The 27,814-nt window shown below is 42.0% G+C and overlaps 1 protein-coding gene across 3 annotated transcripts in view; it reads left to right on the top strand.

The window, feature by feature from the left end:
* slc12a1 (solute carrier family 12 member 1) overlaps positions 1 to 27,814 on the top strand; it is a 161,905-nt gene that overhangs the window by 48,926 nt on the left and 85,165 nt on the right. For all 3 annotated transcript variants that reach the window (XM_072282266.1, XM_072282265.1, XM_072282264.1), the window contains 7 exons: positions 10,354 to 10,493; positions 10,613 to 10,723; positions 10,865 to 10,976; positions 11,072 to 11,199; positions 11,279 to 11,363; positions 12,624 to 12,775; positions 15,273 to 15,380. In XM_072282266.1, coding sequence (XP_072138367.1) covers positions 10,354 to 10,493; positions 10,613 to 10,723; positions 10,865 to 10,976; positions 11,072 to 11,199; positions 11,279 to 11,363; positions 12,624 to 12,775; positions 15,273 to 15,380 — 836 coding nt within the window. The remainder of the gene's footprint in view (positions 1 to 10,353; positions 10,494 to 10,612; positions 10,724 to 10,864; positions 10,977 to 11,071; positions 11,200 to 11,278; positions 11,364 to 12,623; positions 12,776 to 15,272; positions 15,381 to 27,814) is intronic.

Here is a 27,814-nt window from a genome sequence, read left to right as displayed (position 1 = left end):
GAGGCTTCAGTGCAATGAACCATATACTACCAAAAAACAGCAACTGCTTGGACATTGTTACGCATGGGGACTTGAGGCTTTTGCTGTCACAACTTGAACTAGGTATTTCAACACTAGCTAAGAACCATCAAGCTCAAGGATCACATTGATACTGAAGATGCTGTGCAGTGCACAGGTACTGTGTAAGCTAGGTTTAAAGACATAAAAATTTAAAGCAGAATCATTTTTCGCATGTTAGCATATGGTAGACATGTTTTTACACTGTAGGGGTGCTAGAAAGTATATCGTGCTTAAGAGGGGTGTAGGCAAGTATGAAGGTGCTTTGGGGGGCATTGGGCTAAAAAAGGTTGGGAAACAATGACTTAGACTTTAACTATCAGGCTGAGTCCCAAATACTATCTTTCATTCTTGGGCCAGTCACAGGTGTCTTCACTAGGTTCCTGGAGTCCAAAGTTCTCCACTCTTCATGAAGATCTTTGGGTGGCGCCAGTACAATCTTTACTCCCTTGAATGGGGCCCACAAAGTAGGCATTTGTTGGTTCTAGCCCTCACTGGCATTACTGGCTGCTGTCAAAGTTCTTCACTGCTGATTGTCAGGGCAGGGTTACTACTGCTCTGGCTTGTTTGTTTATTTAGCAGTGCAGTGCTGAATAGGCCCTTCTGGCTCTTGAAGCCATGCTGTCCCAGTAACCCCTGACAAACCTGATTAACCTAATCATGGGACAATTTGCAATGACCTGGTACATCTTTGGACTGTGGGAGAAAACCAGAGGACATAGAGAAAGCATATACATTCCCCAAGGACGATGGACAGACACTCCTTACAGAACACCACCAACATTGGACTTTAAACTCTGGAATGCTCTGGGCCGTAATAGCGTCACCATAACCACTACACTACCATTCTGCCCAATAGGTTTGTTAATGGGGGGATTAGTTATATCCCTGTTGTAACTTCCTGGAGACTTCTTCCTCCTTGACCAATTAGATGGTGAGATGAGAGAGCCACTGCTAACGAGTGTGGGGAATGCTTTGAATGCAACCCCTCAAATGTGGTAGAGGGAGGAAACCAAGGATTCATTCAGTCTATCTCTACTGTTTCTCTTTTCCTGGACCAGCACTTGTTTAAGTACTTGTGTTACTGATCATTGGACCTGTCAGAACACTTATTCTTGCTATAGTATTGCTAATATGTGCTCTGACTGAATGTCAGGTCCAGCTGGTTTGGTGGACTTGGACCTTCTGTAGTCCAAGTTCGGCTTGGCCAACCTTTCTATGATTCCATACTCTCTGCTCTGAGGAGCTGCTTGGCCACAAGAATAAAAGTAGCACTAGGAGCCTAACACTAGCAATTTCATCATTTAACTGAAATTGAAAGACTTTCACTGCCTTTTTGAGCTTCTTGTTTCATTCTTGTCTCATAACCTATGGCTGTCTGCTAAACATCTCTTTCCTGATGTCATTGTCTCCCTCTCAAACTTTCCTGTTATTTTCCTCTGCACACCCCACATCAGTGTGTGTATTAAATAAATAAAATAGTACAACATTTATAAGGTGCCATGCAGCCCACCATGTGCACAATGATCAGAGATCACCCTTCCCACACTTGGCCTCAATGCCTAGGTGATTCGAGTGCTCATCAGCATTTCTGTTAAATGCTGTTAACACTCTGCTTCACGGCAGTGCTTTGCAGGTGCTTGCCACTTGGGATGGGAGACAAAGCCCCCCTTGGATCCTCCCTCTTAATCTCTTGTCCAAATCTGTAATCATGGATGTTTTTGGCATTTGTTACAGTTGCGTCAGCCAATCCTATATCATTACATAACTACTGACAGGTGTCTGCAGGCGAGGAAATCAAAGGTAAAAACAGAAGGAGAATAAAAAGGAGCATGGTGGGGGTTACCTGAAGTAAAATACCTAGGTGGAATATGAGGTGCTGTTCTTCTAGTTTTCATTTGGATTCTCCCTGGCAGTGAAAGGCAAGGACTGACAAGTTGGTAAGGAGTGGGAGTAGTTGAAATGGCATGCAGCTGGGAGGTTGGAAGGCTATTCTGGACTAAGTGTAGGGTGGTCTGTTAAACAATCGCCTCACCTACCTTGGTCTCATTAATGTAGAGGAGACGACATCAAGAGCCTTGAATATAGTAAATGAGATTGGAGGAAGTGCATGTGAATCTTTGTGGAAGGATTTTTTTGGGTCCCTGGATGGTGGTGAGGGACTAGTGTTGTATCTCCTATGATTGCATGGAAAAGTGCCAAGGAATAGAGAGAGGAGGATGGGCATGGCCGAGTAAACTAGATGACACTCAGTTGGTATTGGATAGTCTGGAACTGACCTATTAAATATATGATCTCAGAGGATCTGGAGAGGACATCCGTAACTTGGAGCCAAGAACAATACTCTGTCAGCACACTTCATTGGAAATATCTCCAAATCTGTGGTTAAGCACAGATACTAAAAAGCATTTGTGAGTTGATCTTATTTTCTTGTTTTGCTTACAACCTAATATTTGATCCATTAAAATTATTGTTCCCTTGCTTTTCATCTGTTTTTTTTTGTTCTTAATCAATGGAGGTCAGTTGAAGACATCAGAATGTTTATGGAGCTATGGCTTCAAAACACAATATGAATCCAAGTGCAAACAGATACATCCAGAATCCTGTGGTCATGTGCTGTAAGTGTGTAAGGTTCCTTTCTTGTGCGATGATTATCCCAGGAATGGGCAAGCATGGACTGATTGCATGGATAAAGGAACATCGAGATTGGCTGTAGTTTCAACTCAGTCCATGGGGTTACTAGGTTTGTCAGGTGAAACAATGATTATTTTGTCGTTGCTTAAGTATTTAGTTAATTTGAGATATTTAGTACCCGCAGACCTCATTAAGTAGCTTTAATTCTATCTTCTTAAATATTCGTGTACTTAATTATAAATGTTTATATTAGGGTATTAGGTATGCAACAGAGTTTGCAGATGGGAGTAGCTATTAATGATGGTATTCTGCCCTAGGGTACTGCAAGATGCAGCAAGTGTTAATCTCAAGTGAATGTGCTGTAAACAGAAATAATAATCAGTTTTGCAAGTCTGGGTAATAAGTTCAATATGTCTGGCTAAAATTGATCTGAGGTGGTACCCTTAGCCTGCTGTTTGGGAAAGCAATACTGTCCCCTGTAATTTATAAACACAAGATGCTGGAAATCTTGAGTAAAACAGTGTTGGAGGAACTCAGCAAATCGGGCAGCATCTACAGGGGGGAATAAACAAATGTTTTGGGCCAAGGTTGTTTATTTCCCTCACAGATGCAGCTGACTTTCTGATTTCTTCCAGCACTTGGTGTGTGTAAGCTAAATAGCTTCCTGGAAATTTATAATAGTAATATGGCTGTTATTCCTGCTACTTAAAATGTTTACTATTTAGAACAGCTTAACTGTGTGCCCTGTCTAAACTACCTTTTTATACATCTCCATGAGATCTCTTCTCTGCTATCCTTTGTTCCAAGAGGAACATCCCCAGCATCTCCAGGGTTAATCTCATAGCGAAACTTTTATCCTGAAACCATTTTATTGCATCTCTTCTGAGCCCTTTCTCTAATGCTTTTATTTTTCCTAACTGATGACCTGACTAGCTCACAAAAATTGTGTTTATAAAGGTTCACCATGATAGATTTCCATTCTCTTTGCTTCTGATCTTTAACCTTGTGAAAGTCTGCTGGAGAATCAGCTATAAGTATGGGCCATCAGTTTGACATATAATTACCACCAGTAACCTTAACTGTTGACACTATCAATCTTTCATTAAATTGGCATCTTCTCTGTAATCTACTCTATATGTCACTGCAGGAGTTTATTTTCAGCTTTTCCTAATGACAAAATTAAGCCTTGATGCTGATGGGTACTAATGATAGACTAATTTTAGGGCAATTCGTGAGAGATTTAATTGCTTTGATTTCTCACCTTGTCTCTGTACATCTGTCTTTTAGTGCATCTCTCTCAAGTCAATTAGTATTATTCAGTTATAGAGCATTATAGCATAGAAACAAGCTCTTTGGCCCGTCTAGTCTGTGTTGAACTATTATTCCCATTGGCCCACATCTGGACCATAGTCCTCCTTGCCCCTCCCATCTACGTACATCCAAATTTCTCTTAAATGTTGAAATTGAACCCATATCCACCACTTCTGCTGGCAGCTCATTCCACACTGCTGTCCTGAGCGAAGAATCTCCCCCTCAGATTCCCTTTAAATATTTCACCCTTAGCCTATGACTTCTAGTTCTAGATTAACCCAACCCCAATGGAAAAAGCCTGCTTACATTTACCCTGTCTATAACACTCATCATTTTGTATGCTTGCGTCAAATTTCCCCTCATTCTCCTTTGCTCCAGGGAATAAAGTCATAACCTATTCAACCTTTACCTATAACCCAGGTCCTCAAGTCCCAGTAACATCCTTGTAAGTTTTCTGTTCTCATTCAATCTTTTTGACATCTTTCCTGTAGGTTGGTGACCAGAACTGCACACAATACTCCAAATTAGGGCCCACCAATGTCTCATACAACTTCAACATAACATTCCAATTCCTATACTCAGTATTTTGATTTATGATAGCCAATGTGCCAGAAGCTCTCTTTGTGACCCTATATTCCTGTGACGCCACTTTCAAGGAATTATGGATCTGTATTTCCAGATCGCCCTGTTCTACCACAGTTCACTGTGCAAGTCCCAAAGTGCAACATCTCACACTTGTCTGCATTAAGTTCCATCTGCCATTATTCTGTCCACTTTTCCAGCTGGTCCAGATCTTGCTGCAAACTGTAGCCTTCCTCGCTGTCCACTACACCCCCAATCTTGGTGTCATCTGCAAACTTACTGACCCGGTTTACCATATTATCATCCAGCTTGTTGATATAGATGACAAGCAACAAAAGACCCAGCACACCTGATGTACACCACAAGTCATAAGCCTCAAGTCAGAGAAGCAGCCATCTATTACTACTTTCTAGCTTCACCCGTGAAACCAATATCAAATTCATTTTACAACCTCATCCTGAAAGACAAGCAACTGAACCTTCCTAACTAGCCTCCCACGTGGGACGTTGTCAAAGGCCTTGGTGAAATCCAACATCCACTAAGTTTATCAACTTTCCTGGTAACCTTCTCAAAAACTCTTTAAGATTGATTCGACACGGCCTCCCACACAAAGCCATATTGACTGTCCCTAATCAGGCACACCTATCTAAATACTTTACTGTAAATCCAGTTTCTTAGAATACCTTCCAATGATGTACCCACCACCGACATCAGGCTCACAGGCCTTTAATTTCCCAGCTTATTCTTAGAACCTTTCTTCAACAATGGAACAACATTAGCTTTTTTCCAGTCTTCCAGCACTTCTCCCATGGCTAAGGAAGTTTTAAATACCTCTGCCAGGGCCCCTACAGTTTCTGCACTAGCCTCCTACAATATCTGAGGGAACACGTTGTCAGGCCCAGGGGACTTATCTACTCTCATTTGCATTGAGACAGCTAGGACCTCCTCTTCCATAATCCATATACAGTGCTATGCAAAAGTTTGGGCACCCCTGGTCAAAGGAACATCTAAACAAGCCTGATGCATTTTGGAAACAAGTCCTGTGGACTGATGAGGTTAAAATAGAACTTTTTGGCCACAATGAGCAAAGGTATGTTTGGAGAAAAAAGGGTGCAGAATTTCATGAAAAGAACCCCTCTCCAACTGTTAAGCACAGGGGATGGATTGATCATGCTTTGGGCTTGTGTTGCAGCCAGTGGCACGAGGAACATTTACTGGTAGAGGGAAGACTGAATTCAATTAAATACCAGCAAATTCTAGAAGCAAACATCACACCATCTGTAAAAAAGCCGAAGATGAAAAGAGGATGGCTTCTACAATGGGATAATGAACCTAAACACACCTCAAAATCCACAATGGACTACCTTAAGAGGCGCAAGCTGAAGGTTTTGCCATGGCCCTCACAGTCTCCTGACCTAAACATCATCGAGAATCTGTGGGTAGACCTCAAAAGAGCAGTGCATGCAAGACGTCCCAAGAATCTCACAGAACTAGAAGACTTTTGCAAGGAAGAATGGGTGAAAATTCCCCAAACAAGAATTGAAGGACTCTTAGCCGGCTACAAAAAGCGTTTACAAGCTGTGATACTTGCCAAAGGGCGTGTTACTAAGTACTGCCATTCAGGGTGCCCAAACTTTTGCTACGGGCCCTTTTCCTTTTTTGTTATTTTGAAACTGTAAAAGATGGAAATAAAAAAGTTTTCTTCTTAAAGTATTGAAGAAATGTGTCATTTTTAGCTTTATGCCTTTTGGAAATCAGTTCATCTTTTACTCGCTTAGCTATTCACAGTAACAGAGATTTTGACCAGGTGTGCCCAAACTTTTGCATGCCACTGTATATGTCACCATATACAACTCTGAGATTCATTTTCTTGTGGGCATACTCAGCAAACCTATCAAATACTGACTATAACAGGATCAATGAAAGATCAACCAGAGTGCAGAAGACAACAAACTGTGCAATACAACTATAAATGAATCACAATAAATAATGAGAACATGAGTCCTTAAAGTGAGATCATTGGTGAAGGAAAATTTCAATGATGAGGCAACTGAGTGCACCATCCTTTTTTATTCAAGATTCTGATAGCTGAGGGGTAGTAACTGTTCTTGAACTTCGTGGTGTGAGTCCTGAGGCTCTTGTACCTTCTACCTGATGGCAGCAATGAGAAGAGAGCACGACTTGGGTGGCAGGGATCCCTGATGAATGATACTTTCCTGTGATTCATGTAATGGTTGTGCAGGATTGATCCATGATGTACTGGGCCAAATCCACTACCTTTTGTAGGATTTTCCATTCAAAGGCATTGGTGCTTCCGTACCAGGCCATAATGCAGCCAGTCACTATACTCTCCGCTACATATTTATAGAAGTTTGTCAAAGTTTTAGATGTCATGCCAAATCTCTGCAGACTCCTAAGGAAATAGAGGAGCTGCCGTACTTTCTTTGCAGTTGCACGTAGGTCCTGGGTCCAGGACAGGTCCTTTGAAATAGTAACACCTAGGAACTAAAAATTGCTAACCTTCTCCACCTCTGATCCACTGAGGACTGACTTGTGGACCTCTCGCTTCCTTCTTCAAAAGTCTATAATCAGTTCCTTGGTCTTGCTGACATTGAAAATTTGGCTGAGTGATGTCATAACAACTCAATCTCCCTCCTGTATGCTAATTCATCACCACTTTTAATTTGGCCCACAACAGTGGTGTCACCAGCAAACTTGAGTTGGCATTTGAACTGTATTTAGCTACGCAGTTGTGGATATAAAGCAATTAGAGCAGGGGACTAAGCACACACCCTTTTGGTGCACTTGTGTTGATGGAGATGTTATTGCCAATCCAAACTGACTGGGGTCTACAAGTAAGGAAACCTAGTATCCAATTGCATAAGGAGGTATTGAAGCCAAGATCTTGGAGATTATTGATTAGTTTTGAGGAGATGATGGTATTGAATGCTGAGTTGATAAAGAGCATCCTGATGTATGCATCTTTGCTGTCCAGATGTTCCAGAACTGAGTGACGAGCCAATGAGACGGTATCTGCAAATTGGAGTGGATCCAAGTTGTCTCTCAGGCAGGAGCTGATATGTTTCATCACCAACCTCTCAAAACACTTCTGCACTGTGGATGTAAGTGCTGCTGGGTGATAGTCATTGAGGTAGATCATCATGCACTTCTAGGGCACCGGTATGCTTCAAGCAGGTGGGGACCGCACACTGCTAAAGCAAGAGGTTAAAGATCTCAATGAACACACCAGCCGGTTGGTCAGCACAGGTCTTTAGTACGTGGTCAGGTACGCCATCCAGACCAGATGCATGGATTCACCCTCCTGAAGGGAGCTCGCATGTCAGCTTCAGAGACTGAGATCATAGGATCACTGGGGGATGTGGGAGTTTGTGATGGGTTTTCCATGTTCTGACAGTCCAAGCGAGCATAGAAGGCATTGAATTCATCTGGAAGCAAAGCTCTGCTGTCCCACATATTGCTTGATTTAACTTTATAAGAGATGATAGCAGTCAAGCCCTGCCACAGCTGTCCCTCGTTGATTCAAGTTTGGTCCGGAATCTCTGCTTTGGCTATTAGATGGCTTTCCAGATATCATACCCACACCTCTTGTAGCTTTCTTGGTCACCAGACTTGAATGCTTCTGATCTGGCCCACAGCAGATTTTGGATCTCATGGTTTATCCAGGGCTTCTGATCAGGGCTCTGAATGATTTAGTGGGAACACACTCATCTACAGCTGTTTTAGTAAAGTCTGTTATAATCATGGTGTATTTATCCAGATCTAGATGTGTACTTGAATACGACCCAGTCCACTGACTCAAAGCAACCTTGTAATCGCTCCTCTGCTTCTCATGACCACTTCTTAGTTGTCATGATCTCTGGAGCCTTGCTTTTTAGGCTCTGCCTGTATGCAGGTAGGAGGAGAATAGCCAGGTGATCTGATTTACCAAAATGCATTCTGGTCAAGGAACGATAGGCATTCCTTATCTTAGTATAGCAAGGGTCTAGTATGTTGGGTCCTCTGGTACTACAAGTTGTATGCTAGTGATAATTGGGCAGGGTTTTCTTCAAGCATGATTGAAGTCTCTACCATTTGAAATGTGTTGAGATGGGCTGTTTCTAGTTTGGAGGCAGCATCATGCAGCATCATAACTGCATGCCTATAGTTGGCCGCTGATGGTTTATACAGTGCAGTCAGGACTGGGGTAAATAAGATGGACAGCATTTGACCATTGAGTGTTCCAAGTTGGGGCATAAGGAGTTCAATAGAACCGCCATGTCGGAGCACCAATGAGAATTAACCATAAAACACATACCACCTCACTTTGCCATGCTTTTGGCCATGGTGATGAGCCTTAAAGGCAGCATGTCTGACAGGTTTGGGTTCTTCAGTTGATCGTGAGATCTGAAGATTGAGGAAATTTAAAAGTCTGTTGTTGGGAGGAAAGTTGCATGCTGCAGATTGCAGTGAATGTAATTCAAAAGAAGTACATTTAGAGGAATTTTGGTCCAATTTTCTGCAGTCCACAAAGTCATTGACGATCGCTGGCACTATCTGGTCCATCTTGATCTGATGAAAGTTCTTCAACCTGAAATGTTTTTCCACATTTATTTTCTGTTTTTGACCTCTCCATTGATTTTCTTGTACTCTGCAGATTTCTTCTTGGCTATCAATCATTTGTTTTTTGTATCTTTTGCAAAGTTATTTTGGTCCTGCAGACCCTTGCTTTAGTTGGTCTGGCTGGCACAAAAACACCCATAGTGGTGTCATTGGCAGATTTCTCAATAGCGTTTGAGCAGTGCTTCACCGTACTGTCATGAGTATAGAGTGTACAACAATGGCTAAACCTGCGTTTTTGAGGTGTGCCTGTGATTGCAGGCAAGAAAGAGGTATTATTTCTGATCCTGACTGATTGTGGTCTCCCAATAAGGAAGTCGAGGGAGGTACAGAAGCTCAAGTTTTGAAGTTTGCTGATTATTATGGCGGAGGGAGGGGTGGGGAATGATGGTACTGAACACTGAACTGTAACTGATAAGCAGCCGCCAGATGTATGCTTTGTATTTTTATGTCTGTTGCAGTGAATGTATCTTAGCTGCTGTGCTATGTGATGTAAACTTTAAGATAATGCCCATGTGCAGTACAGATTGAATTTCACTGAGAAATTTAGTCATAGCTCTACATCCCCCCGCTAGCAAAAACCTATTAATCTCCATTACTGAATTATTAATTGAGCTATCTTGGCTTTTCTTCTGGGGGAATTGGTGAAAGCATTAGCAGTTTCAGACTTCTGCCACTCTCTGTTTTGAAAATATAGTCTAACTTTTTTGAATGGCCTAACTCTGTTTATAAGTATGTTGCTGTTTCAATGCCCAACATTGGGTAGATTAAGAGCCTCCACACCCAACTTACTCCTTTAAAGATCCTAATAATCCCAATCAAACTTCTCTAATCTTTTGTTTTGGAAAAGTTATACAACTCGAGTGATGCAACAGTTGGTTGCCGTATAGGTTCAGTGACTCAGATTCAATTCTGGTGCTCATGTGGAGCGTGCAGGGTCTCCATGGGATGCATGATTTCTTTGTGTGTTCTGGTATTCTCGATATCCCAAAACCTGCTCGTGGTGAAGATTCTGGTGAATCTGCTGTAAGCCTTTTGAGGCTAATACTGAAGACATGTACTCATGTAACTGGAAGATAATTATAATTTAGACGCAGTCTGTTATTGGCGTTTTAGTTCTCGTTTAAATTAATTATATTCCGATTGAAACAGGTGGTGCATACTATCTCATTTCCAGAAGTTTGGGACCAGAATTTGGTGGCTCAATAGGCTTAATCTTCTCCTTTGCTAATGCTGTAGCTGTGGCCATGTATGTCGTTGGATTTGCCGAAACTCTGGTAGATATTCTGAAGGTAATGTATATTTTGTATTTGACACTAAATGCTGATTTCTTATTGGAAGTGCCATATTTGCTTATATATTGGAACGTTCTTCTAAATATCATTTGCCAGTAATGAATTTTTTTCTGCAGGAAAATAATGCACTCATGGTAGATCCAATCAGTGATATCCGAATAATAGGTTGCATTACAGTAGTAATACTACTTGGAATAACTGTAGCTGGCATGGAATGGGAGACCAAGGTAAGGTGTTTTCGGATATTTCAGATTTTTTTTATAAGGTGTTGTAATATTTAGGTAAAGTGATACCTTAGTCAGTTCAGTTTGCTGTGTTAATAAGTTTGGCATTAATACAGAACTAATCAACTACATTTGTTTTAACAGGCTCAAGTTATTCTTCTGATAATTCTTCTAATTGGAATTTGTAATTTCTTTATTGGAACTGTTATTCCAAGTAATACTGGGAAAAAAGGCAAAGGTTTCTTTAACTACCAAGGCAAGCCTTTATTGTATTATAAAGAACACATTTTGGTGAATTTAAAAAGTTGAACACTGGACTTAGGTTTCTTAACTTTTCTTACACCTGTACAGCTAACATATTTGCAGAGAATTTTGGACCATCTTTTAGGGATGGAGAAGATTTCTTCTCTGTCTTTGCCATCTTTTTCCCAGCTGCTACTGGTATTCTTGCTGGTGCCAACATCTCAGGTGATCTAAAGGTGTGTTCCTAATTTTGAAAATTAAAGATAATTTAAAATGATTAAGCAACACTTTGTGACTCGAAATATTGTACTTTAGGATCCTCAAGTAGCCATCCCTAAAGGAACAATGTTAGCTATCTTCATAACTTCTACAACTTATATTGCTGTTGCCATCTGTGTAGGTAAGATCAATTTCTTTTGAATATTAATTGTTTAAAACTTGACCGCAAGAATATAGAAACTGAGAAGCATACTGAATGCATTATGACTACGTTTTGTACTCTGCATTTGTAGTCATTATGGAATATTCACGTTAGGAGTGGAAAATTGTAGGCCGAGAAGTATGGGAGAAAAGATCATGCCCAGATTTTGTACATTGGAATTTATAACACTGAATTAGAAAAGTACAGCACAGTACAGGCCCTTCGGCCCACAATGTTTTTACAAGGGTTTTTTAAATTTAAAAAAAATTATACAATGCTTATGTCATAACTTAATTATGAGATGGATTGTTTTTTCTTTGCAGCTACTGCTAGGTACTTTGGTCCCTAATTTGCAGGCATGGAAGGGGTTGCATGTTATGCTAGGCAGAAGCAAATGCATTATCAAATTAGATGAAAAACTTTACTGTTTCCATCCCAACTAACAACTATAGTTGGAAAGTCATTGAGCATGGCCGCCAGCAAATATTATGGATACAAGCATTGAGGTCTTCAGAAAATTAAATGCATGAATTTTCTGGAAATGTAATAGCCAGGAGGGGATCTTCTCCTTCATTGTCACCTGCTGCTAACTCAAACTGCAGTACTGTGGACTATGAATATTGGCATTTTCTGTGATTCTATATGAAGACTTAAAAAAGTAATTCCTACCTAAAAATCATAGTCTAGATTGATATTGCCTGCCTTTCATCTGTTCTCAGCCTTGGTTCAGTGTTGGCAGATTTAAGTCAGTTTGTGGATTCAAGCCACATTAGGAACACAGTCCAAGCTGATGCTATAGATATAAAAGATAGAGGTGTGCTTTTGAATAAATTTAAATTGACCTTTTAAGTAGGTTCCTTCCCACTGAATCTTAACACTGGAAGGTGCACTTTTCATGAAACATGAACTTGCCTTTCCAAACAACTCTTTGAATGTTACCTGCCACTCCCCTCACAACCAACAGCTGATTACCGTCTTTGAAGGATGAGGTGTGGGAGAAAGACATGAGTATGCTAAATATCAAGGCCAGTTGTACTGCAAGTGATAACTTGGGTCTTGTGCATGGTAGGGATCAATGGTAACTTTGCAAAATAAACATTCATTAACCTGCCATACATGCCACCTTTAATGTGTCTGTTGAGCTATAAAAAAAATCTAGGCTTGTGTAGCTATTTGAAACTTTTATTTGCATATTTTATACAATCACACCTTATTTCTTGTGTTTATACCCATTTTTAGGTGCCACAGTTGTGCGTGATGCCACTGGAAGTGTGAATGATACCTTAAGTTCCACCACAAACTGCAATGGTTCAGCAGCCTGTAGACTGGGATATGATTTCTCCATCTGTAACACACAGTCATGCAATTTTGGTTTAATGAATAACTTCCAGGTAGTTTATTTTTTACTTACAGAATGGGAACATTACTGGGCAACTTAGCATTCATTCTCCATCCTTAACTCTCATTTGAAAGTGGTAATGGATCATTTTGAGATATTGCAGGTTTATGGTGCTATTGAGTAGGGAGGTCAAATATTTTGATGTCTTTGAAGGCAAGGTATTTTCAACTCAGGATTGTGTTACTTGTAGTAAACATGTAAACAGTTCAAAGGTTAATTTATTATCAAAGTATACAACTTTGAAATTCTTCTTCTCCAGATGGTTATGAAACCAAGAAGGGAAAAAAAGGCAGCATGATCATTAACCCCCAAGCCTCACTCCCTGTGCAAAAAAACGAACAAAAATGGAACAGACCCAATCCCCAAAATGGTCCCCCCCCCACCCGCACATAAAAAAAAGAAAAAGATCGGCTGAAAAGCACAATACAGAAAATCTAAAAGACTGGTTGGGGGGGGGGTGCGGGAGGTGAGGGGAGTCCAGTCCAAGTCCACATCCAAAATGCAGAAAACCTGGGCCACATTCTCCCTCTCTGGAGCAGGGCGATCTCACCAGCGATTTAAAAAGGTAGTCTCCCCTCTCCTTAGATCCAGGTCATCTACAATGTATGTATGAGATTTGGAGTATAGTAATGATCACCACCTTTTTCATATATATTAGATTATGAGGACATGCAGTCCTTGTTTATTGTGTAATGCATGCATTAAGAAATGATACAATGTTCCTCCAGTATGATTTCACAGAAACACAAGACAGACCAAGACTAAAAAAATGACAAAAACCACATAATTATAACATATAGTTACAACAGTGCAAAGCAATACCATAATTTGATGAAGAACAGACCATGGGCACGGTAAAAAAAAAAGTCTCAAAGTCTCGAAAGTCCCATCATCTCATGCAGATGGTAGAAGGAAGAAAACTCTTCCTGCCATGAACCTTCAGCGCCGCAAACTTGCCGATGCAGCACCCTGGAAGCACCTGACCACAGCCGACTCTTGAGTCCGTCCGAAAACTTCGAGCCTCCCACCAGCCTTCCGACATATATGAAATTCAATCCATGCAAATTCAATTCAAGTTTAATTATCATACAACAATAGATGAATACAGCCAAATAAGATGGTGTTACTACTGGGGTCAAGGTGCTAAAACACATTACCAACAGTCACATCAAGAACACAATCATGGGAAAAAAAGAGTCCGAACGTGCCCCCACCTCCCCTAAAAAAAAAACACCATGGCTTGATATCCAGTCCTTGCATGTACAAGTCAACAAACCCACATGGAATATATCCAAAAAAACCGACACGGAGTATGTGTGTATATAGTCCAGACCCCACCAGCCCCCTGATTTCACTCTTATTTAACTGAAATTTTAAATATTTTTAGATATCAAGTAGATGGCTTAATTTTAAAAAAGGTGAATAGAGTTTTGTTATATTCACACATCAGGACAAAATGTGCTGCTGTTCAATTTCTGACAACTGAAGACTTCACTCATCTAGGACAAGTAGCTTCTAATGAAAGAGATTAACTAACTTGAAATTAGTGTTTAGCAAGCTACTGCAATAACTTTAACCTCTCTTTCACATTTCTATTAAAGGAATTTAAAAACATAAGTAAAAATGGTTTCAAAAACAATATCATGAAAATTTGATTGTGTAACACATTCTTGATTCTTGTGGAATGGATTTGAGGTGTAAAATTGATTAAAGTACAGGATACCATTGGCAGGTTCCATAAGTCTATATCTGTGCACTGAGTATGTGAAATATATAGTGAGCAATTTTTTTTGGTGTGTGCCTGCGTGCGTGCGAGTCTGTGTGTGTGCGTGCGTACGTGATGATGTCTTTTTCCTGGCTTTTTTTATTACAAGGCGCAGAGCGAGAGAGAGAGAAACTATGTGGTGCACCACTCCTCACACAGACATTTTCACAGAATTTTTCACTTTATTTTACAAGGTTGAGTTGTGATCTCGACACTCAACCCGGCACGGATGGAAAGCGTACTCGGGAGCGGACCCAACTGGTTTCGAACCCGGGAACCTCCGCTGCTGGGTCCGGCGCCAATGTCATTGTACCACCAGTCGGCCCTGATGAGCAATTCTTAATTGGATAGTACTCTGAGAAATTAATTTCAATAGAAGTATGGGACTTGAAAAAACACATTTTTATGCAGAATGTGAAAATGATTGACATCCCCAAAGCATGCATTCTCTTTCACATGTATACAAACACGCATCAATGTCACCAAGAAAATGAAGAGCAGACTTCCTGTACAGGGCCGGTTTCTGTGCCTCTCAGTTTGCTGTGAAATTTCAAGCCCAAAGAGTCCCAGAAAGGAGCACCATTGGAAAGAATTATCCAGAGTTTAATGCCCAGAGTGACATTCCAGGTACAAGTGCTGTAATGTGCATAAAGGGGCTGGCTTGGGACAATCAAAATACCTGTACCAGGAACTGGCTTATAACAGCTGTTAACATGTTTTGTAGGTTATGAGCATGGTGTCTGGTTTCGGACCCCTCATCACAGCTGGAATCTTTTCAGCTACTCTTTCTTCTGCCCTGGCCTCTTTAGTTAGTGCGCCCAAGATTTTTCAGGTAAGAAAATTTAGTTTTCAGTTGTAAATGTTATAATATAAACCATTTAATCCCAGTTATTAACACTTGTCTGAACATGTAAATTTGTATTAAATTGACATAAAATGTTTATATAGCATGCATTTGTTAGAGCAAATAACATTTTCAATTATAATAGAAACATGTTAAGTTATTCATTAAGTATACCAGCAAACAAAACAAATTGAGGTGCTTGTTTCACATTTGTAAAATGTAAGAAATTTACTGCTTGTTTAAAAATGAAGCAGTTGCATGCTGGAATTGAGATTTTCCTCCTTCAATGAAGGCTCTGATTTTTGCATCTCAAAACATTTGTGCAGGTGTTAGCATTGTCTAATGCGAAGGCAATCATAGCCTTTTTATCAAAGTGATTTTCTGATGAGTAGTGTACAAAGATTCTTGGTTTCCTCATTTGATTTAATCAGCATCTTGTCAACCAGTTGAAGGCTATTTTTATATCTTCAGAGTGGTAGAACTAACAATGATTTTTGCAACATTTAGTTTCTCAAAAACTAATTTAATAGTTCCCTACACACTTTTCCTAGTGTGTTTCTTAGCTACCGCTAGCTACCCAAGAGCAAAAGGAGACATCTGGGCAAAAAACACATGTGCATATGATAGAACTCTGAGGAACATTGATATACAAAGGGATCTTAGGATGCAAGTCCATAGCTTACTGAAAACATCAACACAAGTGAATAGAGTGGTAAGAAGGCATACTTGCCTTCACCAGTAAGTAAATTGAGTATAAAAGTCGAGAAGTCGAGTTGCAGTTAGGTAAATATTGGTTAGGTTATACAGTATTTGTAGTATTATATACATTTCTGGGTGCCTCTTTACAGGAAGGAAGGGGGAGGCTTTGGAGAGAATGCAGAAGAGGTTCACCAGGATGTTGTCTGGATTAGAGCATTTCTTGTAAGGAGAGGTTGGTCAAACTTGGATTGTTTCCTTTGGGGCATCGGAGGATGAGGATTGGCCTGATAGAAGTATATAAAATTGAGAGGCAAAGAGAGGGTGGATAGTCTGTTTACCAGGATGGAATCACTAAATGCTAGAGTAGCATTTGAGGCAAGAGGAGACAAATTTAAAGGAGATTTGAGTCAATTTTTTGCACATGAAGTGGTTGTGACATAGAACAGATTTCCAGAGGAGGTACTGGAAGCAGTGTTTTAAGAGGCACTTAGACAGGCACATGAACAGACAGAATATAGACCATGTAAAGGCATGTGTACTGTTCTGTGTTCACCCTCTAATGCAACCTGCATAGTTGTAACTGGTACTAGAGGAGGACAAAGGAAATATGGATCTTGAAGGTCTTTAGGCAGAGTCTGAAGTGCAGCACAAGGAAGGAGGCTACCAGAGATATACCTGTACTTGGCAATACAGCTTCATTTCCCACAGAATTGATCTGAGGGTTTCCTAATAGGAGATGATTTTAATAAGGATTCTGCAAAGTATTTCCTCAAGAGAAACTAAATTGCTCTTTCCATACTACAGTCCTTTTTACTAACATAGTTTACCAATCAGGAGAGCATAGCTGACAACAGGAATTCTGCAGATGCTGGAAATTCAAGCAACACACATCAAAGTTGCTGGTGAACGCAGCAGGTCAGGCAGCATCTCTAGGAAGAGGTACAAGTCTGGGTTTTGAATATGCCCTGAGGTGTTGGAGCTGGTGAGATCAATGGCAGTCCTGACGAAGGGTCTCGGCCTGAAACGTCGACTGTACCTCTTCCTAGAGATGCTGCCTGGCCTGCTGCGTTCACAAGCATAGCTGACAGTCTCCTTGCATCCAGTTTGCAAGTCCACATCAATAAATGACTGCCTAACCTTATAACTTGTGGTTTATTACAAAATATTCGTATTGTCAGTTCACAAAGTAATCTTTGTTTAATTTTTTGAGGAGGGTGTATGAGGGTAGAACATGAGTTATCATTTTACAGGGATTTTAACAAGGCATTTGACAAATTTCTGAATCAAACTGGTTTAAAAAAATTAAAAAGCCCCTGGAAAGCAGCAAAAGTGGTGGTAGCAAAAATTTTCTAGGTATATTCCCATAACAGGGAATGGAAAGAAAAGAGCCTTTTGTTTTTGTTTCACATTGTATTATCAAGCTAACACCTCATATGCTCTTTTCCTGTATGTTAGAGAGGAAGCCATGAAAGGAATATATGAAGTGTTTGATAATATAAGGTGGAACAAAACCAATGCTGAAAGAGCTCAGTCAGTCAAACAAGTTCTGAAGAACGGTCACTGATCTAAAATTTGACTGGTTTCTCTTTCCATGGACACTACTTACCTGGCTGAATTCTTCCAGCATTTGTTTTTGTTTCAGATTCCAGCATCTGCAGTTTTATATTTTCCTGTTACAAAGTGAGCGGAATCTGGCTGAGTATGAAGAATGTAAATGTAAATAGACAGTTAAGATAAGCGAGAAAGCATTTTAACAGGAAGAGGTTGTCAAGAACACTGTAGTTAATCTGGAGGTCTGTTGGTGAAGTCAGTCTTCCACTCCTCCTCAAGTGACATTGCTGCTATCGGGTGAATCAAAGGTTATAAATGTTGCACCCTTGCCCACATGGTGGCACGTATTTGCAATATGCAGTGAATTGTCACTCAAATGCAGCATTGGGGGAAACATTTTTTTGGACATGAAGCAGATGAAAATTAACACCCTTCAGTAGCATGAAAATAAAACTGTATTCGGGGCAAATCATGTTTGACAATTAGCTCGAAGAACAGATGGGAGAGGAATGACTTGGACTGGAGGAAGGTATGTGGTGATCTTAGCTACTAGCATTCTGTGTTAGGATGAGTGATTCTTGATATATTCAAGACTTGAATTTGTGTTTTTTTTAGTTTGCATTTTTTGGTTTTAATGTTTGGTTTTAATGTTGTTCCTCTGCATGTACTCCAGGATTCAGACTAAATGATCAAGGAATGTTAGCTTAGACCTTGGGTATTGAAAGAGCACAATATAATTCCAAGTTGGGGGGGGAGAGTAGGGGGAGTTAAGCATGAATTGCAAAGGAAAATGCAATTAATGATGTTGCAATGCATCTGAAACTCTTGTCTTTCTAGATAATAGAGTTTGAGGTTCCACCACATTTCTTAGGTAATTACATGTATTTTGTATATGCTACACCCACTTTGTATGCTGGTAGTAGAGGCAATGGATGTTTAGAGCAGTAGATGGAGTATCGCTCGAGATGATTTAAGCGTAGACTGATTTGGTGATAATTATTTTTGAGCTGCTTTTTCTAAACAGGACATAGCTTCACAAGTTTTCCCGATGTTTGGAATATGGCAATGTTGTAATTGGATGAATTAGCTTGGCAAGAAGTGCGCTTCATTCTGGAGTACATCTCTTAAGTTTTATAGCTGGATGTCATCATATCCTAAAGCATTTGTTGTATGCGGTACTCTCAGCTGTTTCTTGATATCATTTGTATTGATTTAATTGGCCAAAGGCTGACTTTCTTAAGGATCTCAGAGGAAGATGATGGATTACTCATTTGGACTGTGAACATAGCTCTGAATTCACAAGCTGCACACTTTCAATGTTGAGGACGTTTGTTTTGGTGCTTCCTCTAAATGGCCATATAATTATCCACCACTTTGCAGCAAAACTTTAATTGGATCGCTCAGTTGTAATCTCTAAACTCAGAGGACAAATACATGTGATTTTACTGCTTAGCATGTATGTGTTTCAACTGCACTCAATTACTATCTCATTTAGGTATTCTGGTGCTGCTTCTGCCATGCTCTTCGCTCTCCATCCCTTAGCTTGGTTATGTGAAAGGCTAAGAGATCTCAGTACGGTGGATGTGTTGGCTGCTTCTCATGGTCCAGTGCCTCAATGGATGCTGATCTGTTCAGTCTATCTTATTTAGTGCCATGCAACACAAAGAAAGGTATCCTCTGCATAAAGAAGGAATTTTTCCTTGAAGATTTATACAGTGGTGACTTCTATTAGTGCTGTCATTGATATATGGAGAAAAGGCCAAATAAGCTTGGTTTGTGTTGATTCATTCATTGCCTGCCACAGTGCCAGTCTGGGAGTTGTGCCCTTCAGGACTTGGTTGTGGTTGTTTAATTAAACCATTCTTTGTCATGGGCATTGAAGTTCCTTATCTAGATTACGTTTGTTGCATTAGCTGCATTGTTCAATATCAGGAAGTACTGTTAAATCAGCTGAAGGTAGACTGGGACAGAGAGTAAACTCCTTGCCAGATTTCACTTGATGCCATGAGACATGGAAATTAAGGGCTATTCCCTTCTATCAGAATACTATTATGTCACCGCCTCTGCTTGCTGTACCTTGTTTGTGGGACAGGATACATCTGGGAGAGCAGTAGAGGAGTCCAGCTCATTGACTGGAAGATCTGATCCTGAACTCAGTAATATCAGACTACTGCTTGATTAATCTGTGGATAAACTCTCTCAATTCAGACTCTAGTCTGTAGGTGTTTGAGAAGTTTTTAGCAACATTGTAAAATTGCACTAGCCCATTCAGTCTCCACAAGTGGTATGCAACTCTGCCATGGACCATCCCAAGCCAGGCTGCTGAAGAAGAGGGTTGGGCATGGGGCTAGCAATCTCATCCTATAAAACAGTGCAAGGGCCTCATTCCTGCAAGAGCAAGAATACACCAAGAAGATGGGCTACACCTGGAGGCTACTTGAAAGACTGGCCTAGGATAGAGAACTCTGAGGTACTATAGGTGGCCTATACCCCAGAAGGAGTGATGGGCTTAAGAAGGTAGGTGGTATACAAGTTGATGCCAAGTGGTTCATTTGGCCTTATTCTTTGTTCTCAGAGCAATTATGGTGCTATCGAGTATGATATACCTCATTACCTTTGCTCTAGGCACTATTCTGAAACATCTGCAGACACTGCTGCACAGCCTGAACACTCTTGCAGATGGGCAGCTTAAAGAAGGTGGCAATCACCCACATGAGAATTCACACATTCCAGCCAATTAAACTTTCTTTGTACTTGTATTTAACTCTCACCCTATTTCAGTCTTGTCAAGTCGTGATTGAAGCACAGTGACAACAACGCTCCCTCTTGGCTTAGTCCACGTTCTGGGAAAGATGATTGGTGATTTAGATAGACTATGTTAAAGGAGCAGTATTAGTTTAGTTCTAGGTTACTGCTTTCAAGCCACAGTGACAGCGATAGCTTTTAGTTAGTTTGAGAGTTTTTAGTTAGTGGCCCTGTTGGCCTAGCATTAATTTTTCTTTGTTCTGAACAGTTCTTTTTAAAGCTCAATGTACTGTTAATTCTGTGTCCATGTTTCTCCCTCTGTTCTGGGCCCCATCATTCAACTCCTGTCAGCAAGACTTGACCATCAAAATGGACCCAGCAGAGAGAAAACAGCTGAAATCAGCCTTGAATTCTGTCGGTCAAATGGAGGAGAAGTTAGTCAGTGGAAGCTGGGTTGGCAGAAATGGCTCCTGCAGAGCGACAGCTACTCTCAGAGCTGAAAGCACAGTCTAAGCAAGAAGAACAGGAGTCAGCACTTGCAATGACAGTTCAGCATCTCACAACAGACAGCCAGAATCAGGTGGCATCCATTACTGTTCTCACTGCCACCATTCAGCAGTTCTCTGCCAGCACAGCTCCACTTCCAGCACTGGCACCAACTCATCCACTTCAATTGCAGTCTCATCAACCTCTGCCACTAACGCCCCAATTCCTTTAGTTGCTTCTGGACTTGAAACAAGAATTCCTCCACCAGGCAGGTACTGAGGTAACCCTAGTGTGAGCTGATTTTCGAAACCCAGCCAGGTCGGTTCAAATGTTGATGCCCATGCAGGTGGGATGCCTGCACCTATCTCAGGAGGAATGAGGTCGGTGCAGAAGAACAGAATTCTGCCTCTACTCTGGCAATCCAGGGCACTTCTAGGCATCATGTTCCCAAGCACTCAGTAAAAGAGGAGCCCCATCAATAAGAAGGGGAACTCTGAAGGGTTGAATCTCCTGCAAGCATTTTTCCCTAATCGACTAATGCTTCCAGCTTCCCTGCTATGGGGGTCTCAGACCCGCAAATTCCTGACATAATATTGACCCTGGGGAATTCAAGAGCCTCATGGATATCTCTCAGGCTCAAAGGTAGAGAGCTTCCACTCAATTGTTGGAGCAGAATATTGATATTAAGGCTCTGGATGGTTGGACTCTAGGCACTGGGAAGATCTGCCTTTCCACAGAGATATATGTGTAGGCATCCGTTTGTCTCATGAGACAATGGATTTGCACCTTGGAAGGTTTCCAGGGCGCAGGCCTGGGCAAGTTGTATGGAAGACCAGCAGGTGCCCATGCTGCCAGTCTCCCCTCTCCATGCCACTGATGTTGTCCAAGGGAAGGGCATTAGGATCCATACAGCTTGGCACTGGTGTCATCGCAGAGCAATGTGTGGTTAAGTGCCTTGCTCAAGGACACACACGCTGCCTCAGCCAAGGCTCGAACTAGCGACCTTCAAATCACTAGACGAATGCCTTAACCACTTGGCCACGCGCCAACACTTTTTCCACAGTATCCTCCAACTTGTGCTAGAGTCAGCCATAGGGATCAGCTTTCCTTCTATCTTATTGATTCACCTGAACTGCTGCTAGCACTTAGCACTCCCTGGCTCTCTCAATACAACCACTAATCAATTAGAATCTAAAGGAGCTCCAAGATAGACAACTGGCATATCTGTCTACCTGTCTTAGTCCAGCGCAAGCCCCTTTCAGCTTATCCTGTCCTGAGCCAACTGCTAGTGTGGACCTGTTTGGTATTCCAGCTGAATATGCTGACTTTCTTGAGATCTTCAGTAAGAAGAAGGCCACTTCACTACCTCTACACCAGCATATAACCGTGATTGACCTCTTACCTGGTTCTAGTCCTCACCTTACCTCCTCACCTAAGGCTGTTTACCTTAAGTCCTGATGGTGGCCATGGAAGAATGCATCAAGGAGGCATTGGCCTTGGGATTTCCCTCTCTATCTACCCCACCAGCAGGGGCAGGCTTCAATTTTGTGTGCAAGAAGGATGGTTAGCTCCATCCCTGCTTTAATGCCCCTCAACGACATCATGGTGAAGAACCACTAGCCTCTTCCCTTACTTGCCTCTGCATTTGAACATCTCCAGGGAGAAGCTTATTCTTTAAGATAGATCTGTGCAATGCTTACAACCAGGTTTGTATCCAAGAAAGGGTTGAGTGGAAGACTGCATTTAACACCCCCACTGACCACTGAGTAACTCATTATGCTATTTGTTCTGGCCAATGCTTCTGCTGTTTTTCAGGCCCTAGTCAATGATATGCTCTGGGACATACTGAACCAGTTTTTTTAAATTGTGTATTTGGACAATGTTCTTATCTATTCCTGCTCTCAGCAGGAGTACCTCCAGCATGTCCGGAAGGTTCTCAAATGACTCCTTGAGAACAACCTTTATGCTAGGCCAGAGAGTGCAAGTTCCACAAAGAATATAACGAGGATAGTAAAAGCTTCTTTAGGTATACGAAAAGGAAAAAAATAGTTAGGACCAAAATTGGGCCCTTGAAGACAGAAACGGGTGAATTTATTATGGAGAACAAGGAAATGGCAGACAAGTTGAACAGGTACTTTGGATCTGTCTTCACTAGGGAAGACACAAACAATCTCCCAGATATAATAGTGGCCAAAGGACCTAGGGTAATAGATGAACTGAAGGAAATTTATATTAGGCAGGAAATGGTGTTGGATAGACTATCGGGTCTGAAGGCTGATAAGTCCCTGGGACCTGATGGTCTGCATCCCAGGGTACTTAAGGAGGTAACTTTAGAAATCGTGGATGCATTGGTAATCATTTTCTAATGTTCTGTAAATTCAGGATCAGTTCCTGTGGATTGGAGGGTGGCTAGTGTTGTCCCACTTTTCAAGAAAGGAGGGAGAGAGAAAACAGGGAATTATAGACCGGTTAGCCTGACGTCGGTGGTGGGAAAGATGCTGGAGTCAATTATAAAAGATGAAATTAGGACACATTTGGATAGCAGTAACAGGATTGGTCTGAGTCGGCATGGATTTACGAAGGGGAAATCGTGCTTGACTAATCTTCTGGAATTTTTTGAGGATGTAACTATGAAAATGGACAAGGGAGAGCCAGTGGATGTAGTGTACCTGGACTTCCAGAAAGCCTTTAATAAAGTCCCACATAGGAGATTAGTGGGCAAAATTAGGGCACATGGTACTGGGGGCAGAGTACTGACATGGATTGAAAATTGGCTGGCTGACAGGAAACAAAGAGTAGCGATTAATGGGTCCCTTTCAGAATGGCAGGCGGTGACCAGTGCTGGGACCGCAGCTGTTTACAATATACATTAATGATTTAGATGAAGGAATTAAAAGTAACATTAGCAAATTTGCAGATGACACAAAGCTGGGTGGCAGTGTGAAATGTGAGGAGGATGTTATGAGAATGCAGGGTGACTTGGACAGGCTGGGTGAGTGGGCAGATGCATGGCAGATGCAGTTTAATGTGGATAAATGTGAGGTTATCCACTTTGGTGGTAAGAACAGGAAGGTAGATTATTATCTGAATGGTGTCAAGTTAGGAAAAGGGGAAGTACAACGAGATCTAGGTGTTCTTGTACATTAGTCACTGAAAGCAAGCATGCAGGTACAGCAGGCAGTGAAGAAAGCTAATGGCATGCTGGCCTTCATAACAAGGGGAATTGAGTATAGGAGCAAAGAGGTCCTTCTGCAGCTGTACAGGACCCTAGTGAGACCATACCTGGAGTATTGTGTGCAGTTTTGGTCTCCAAATTTGAGGAAGGACATTCTGCTATTGAGGGAGTGCAGTTAATTCCCGGATGGCGGGACTGTCATATGATGAAAGATTGGAGCGACTGGGCTTGTATACACTGGAATTTAGAAGGATGAGAGGGGATCTGATTGAAACATATAAGATTATTAAGGGATTGGACACGCTGGAGGCAGGAAGCATGTTCCTGCTGATGGGTGAATCCAGGACCAGAGGCCACAGTTTAAGAACAAGGGTTAGGCCATTTAGAGTGGAGCTGAGGAAAAACTCTTTCACCCAGAGAGTGGTGGATATTTGGAATGCTCTGCCCCAGAAGGCTGTAGAGGCCAAGTCTCTGGATGCTTTCAAGAAAGAGATGGATAGAGCTCTCAAAGATAGCGGAATCAAAGGTTATGGGGATAAGGCAGGAACTGGATTCTGATTGTGGATGATCAGCCATGATCACAGTAAATGGCGGCGCTGGCTCGAAGGGCTGAATGGCCTACTCCTGCACCTATTTTCTGTTGTCTATTGAGCAGGTGTTGTTTTTGGGCTACATCCTCATCCCTTTCACTGTTCAAATGGACTCATGTCAAGTTCAGGCAGGGCCAGTGGCCCAAACCATCTACAGTCAAGTGGATGAAGCACTTCATGGAGTTTGCAAACTTTTATCTCTGCTTCATCAGAAAATTCAGTTTCATTGCGGCTCCCATAACTACACTCACCAAGAAGACCTGTGCAGGATTCCAGTGGGCAAGTGAAGCAGTTCAAGCATTATCAAAACTAAAGCACTGGGGAAGTGGTGAAGCAACATCCAGGTGTATCCCATCCATTCACCGTCGAAGTTGATACATCTGATATTGGCATTAGAGCTGTACTATCCTTGCGCTCTTCAGCAGATAATCAAATGCACCCCTGTGCTTTTCTTTTCCATCGCTTGACTCCTGCAGATTGTATCTATGATGCTGGGAACTGAGAACTTCTATCAAGGAGACTCTGGAGGCATGGCTAAACTGGCTGGAGGGAGCAGAGCACCCCTTTCTGGTATGCACAGATTACAAAAACCTCTCCTACATTCATGACACCAAGTGACTCAACTCCCGTCAAGCTATTGAGCTCTCTTTTTCACTCAGTTTAATTTCACCCTCATCTACAATCCTGGCAGCAAGAATATCATGGCCGATGCCCTCTTCCACCAGTTTGACATCTGAGAATAAAGCCAATGCAGAGCCCATCCTTTCCCACACATACAGAGCTGCTCCAGTGACTTGGGAGTAGAAACAGAGGTGAAGACTGACCAATAGTCGGATCTCAGCCATGGTGGGGGACCCCCCCCCCCCACAGCTGGCTGCTTGTCCCTCCTAATGTGTGTCCCAGAATGTTGGAGTGGGGTCACCCTTCCCGTCTGGTTGGCCACCTGAGAATTCAACAGACTATGGAATTTATAGAGATGATTTTGGTGGTCGTCTGTCCCAAGGTGTCCACAACTTAATCTCTTTCTGTCCCATTTGTGCCCAGAACAAGATGTTACGTCAGTCCCCTGGTGGTCTGCCTGTGTCTCACCGCCCCTGGTCCCACCTTTCAGTGGATTTCATTGCTGGTTTGCCTCCATCATATGGGAACACTACCATTCTGGTAATTGTGGTGGATCAGTTCTCTAAAGCAGCCCACTTCATCACACTCCCCAAGCTCCTGTCAGCTCGTGAGACTGCCACCCTCATGGTTCAGTACGTGCTCAGCTTTCTTCAGGACATAGTGTCTGATCAAGGACCACAGATCACATACCATTTTTGGAAGGCTTTCTATTCCCTTTTGGGAACCACAGCCAGCCTTTCATCAGGTTTCCACCCCCAGTCTAATGGCCAAACTGAGTGAGTGAATCAGGAGTTGGAGATAACCCTGCACTGCCATGTCTCTTCCAACCCCACAATCTGGAGATCACAGCTAGTTTGGCCAGAGATTACCCACAATAACCTTCAGTCACCCTGCAATAGCATGTCCCCCTTTGAATGTCAAAAGGGAATCCAGGTACCATTGTTCACTGACCAAGAAATTGACGTTGGAGTCCCTGCTGCATGTGGAGACTTGGCCAGGGCTTCTCTGCTGCGCAGCCAGAAGCAACATGTTTGGCAGGCTGATCAGTTTCACTGACAGGTGAAGCCTCTCAAGCCAGGGGACAAAGTCTGACTGGCATCTAGAGATCTTCCTTTGAGAGTAGAGAGCCGCAAGTTGGCTCTACACCATGGGACTATTGGTAATGGAGAAGAACCTCCTATAGGTTGTGCCCACCATCATCCATGAAGTGACTTCCTCCCCCTCCTCCTCCAGTCAACTCTCCCTGCTTGATGGATGGGTCCCTGTTCTATTCTGTCCACGTGCATCCTGGCATCTTACTGGGTGTGGTGCATTGTCCAGTACCTTGTTGATTGGGAGAGGTGTGGCCCAGAGAAGTCTTTCATTCAGGACTTCCAGCAGGCACAGGCCCCTGGCTGATCGGTAGCTGCACCATAGAGTGGGGGGCCTAGTCACAACTATGGAAGTCACTGTTGTTGAGTCTGAACGCTCTCACTGGTGGGCAGCTGAAAGAAGATGACAGTTATGCATGTGAAAAGCACACATCCCAGCCAATTAGGATTCCTTTGAACTTGTATTTAACTCTCTCCAGTTGTTTTAGTCTTATCAAGTCTTGATCGAAGCACAGTGATGATAACGCTCCTTGCTTACCTTAGTCCACGTACTGGGAAAGATGTTCAGTGATTTAGATAGATGCTGTTAAAGGAGTGGTATTAATTTAGGTCACTGCAGCAGTGACGGCACTAGTTTTTGGTTAGTTTGAGAGTTTTTAGAGGTCCTGTTGGCTTAGCGTTAATTTTTCTTTGTTCTGACAAGTTCTTATTAAAACTCAGTGAACTGTTAATTCCTCTGTGCTTGGGCCATCACTGTACTACTGATATATTCTCTTACAAAATTTCTGAGTTACAGTATGATATTTGAATAGAACACCAGCATGAATGACAAAACCCACTGCCTTGTCAAAAGGAGCTGCCTTACGTCTATCTATTATCGCCAAGTTTAACAGGAGGTGAGATCCCTCCGTATATCCCTCTGAAAACAGGGTTTTAAATCACAAAGCAGCTTTGTCATGCATCATGTAGAGTTGGTGCAGAGTTACATATCCATCCATGAAGTTTTAAATGTAAGTACATTGTACACCAGTTTAAGATGGCACTATGTACTGGTTTGAGCAACAGCTTGTTGGTGGTCAGTGAAACAAAGAAAGCAATTAAATACTTTCAAGCAACACACATCAAGGTTGCTGGTGAACGCAGCAGGCCAGGCAGCATCTCTAGGAAGAGGTACAGTTGACGTTTCGGGCCGAGACCCTTCGTCAGGACTAACTGAAGGAAGAGCTAGTAAGAGATTTGAAAGGGGGAGGGGGAGGGGGAGATCCAAAATGATAGGAGAAGACAGGAGGGGGAGGGATGGAACCAAGAGCTGGACAGGGGATTGTCAAAAGGGATGTGAGAGGATCATGGGACAGGAGGCCCAGGGAGAAGGAAAAGAGGGAAGGCGGGGGGAAGAAAACCCAGAAGATGGGCAAGGGGTATAGTCAGAGGGACAGAGGGAGAAAAAGGAGACAGACAAAGAAT

This window comes from Mobula birostris, chromosome 18 (assembly GCF_030028105.1).
Source record: "Mobula birostris isolate sMobBir1 chromosome 18, sMobBir1.hap1, whole genome shotgun sequence".
Classification (NCBI taxonomy): Eukaryota; Metazoa; Chordata; class Chondrichthyes; order Myliobatiformes; family Myliobatidae; genus Mobula; species Mobula birostris.
Note: the sequence above shows the minus strand (reverse complement) of the source record. Positions and strands in the feature narration are given on the sequence as shown.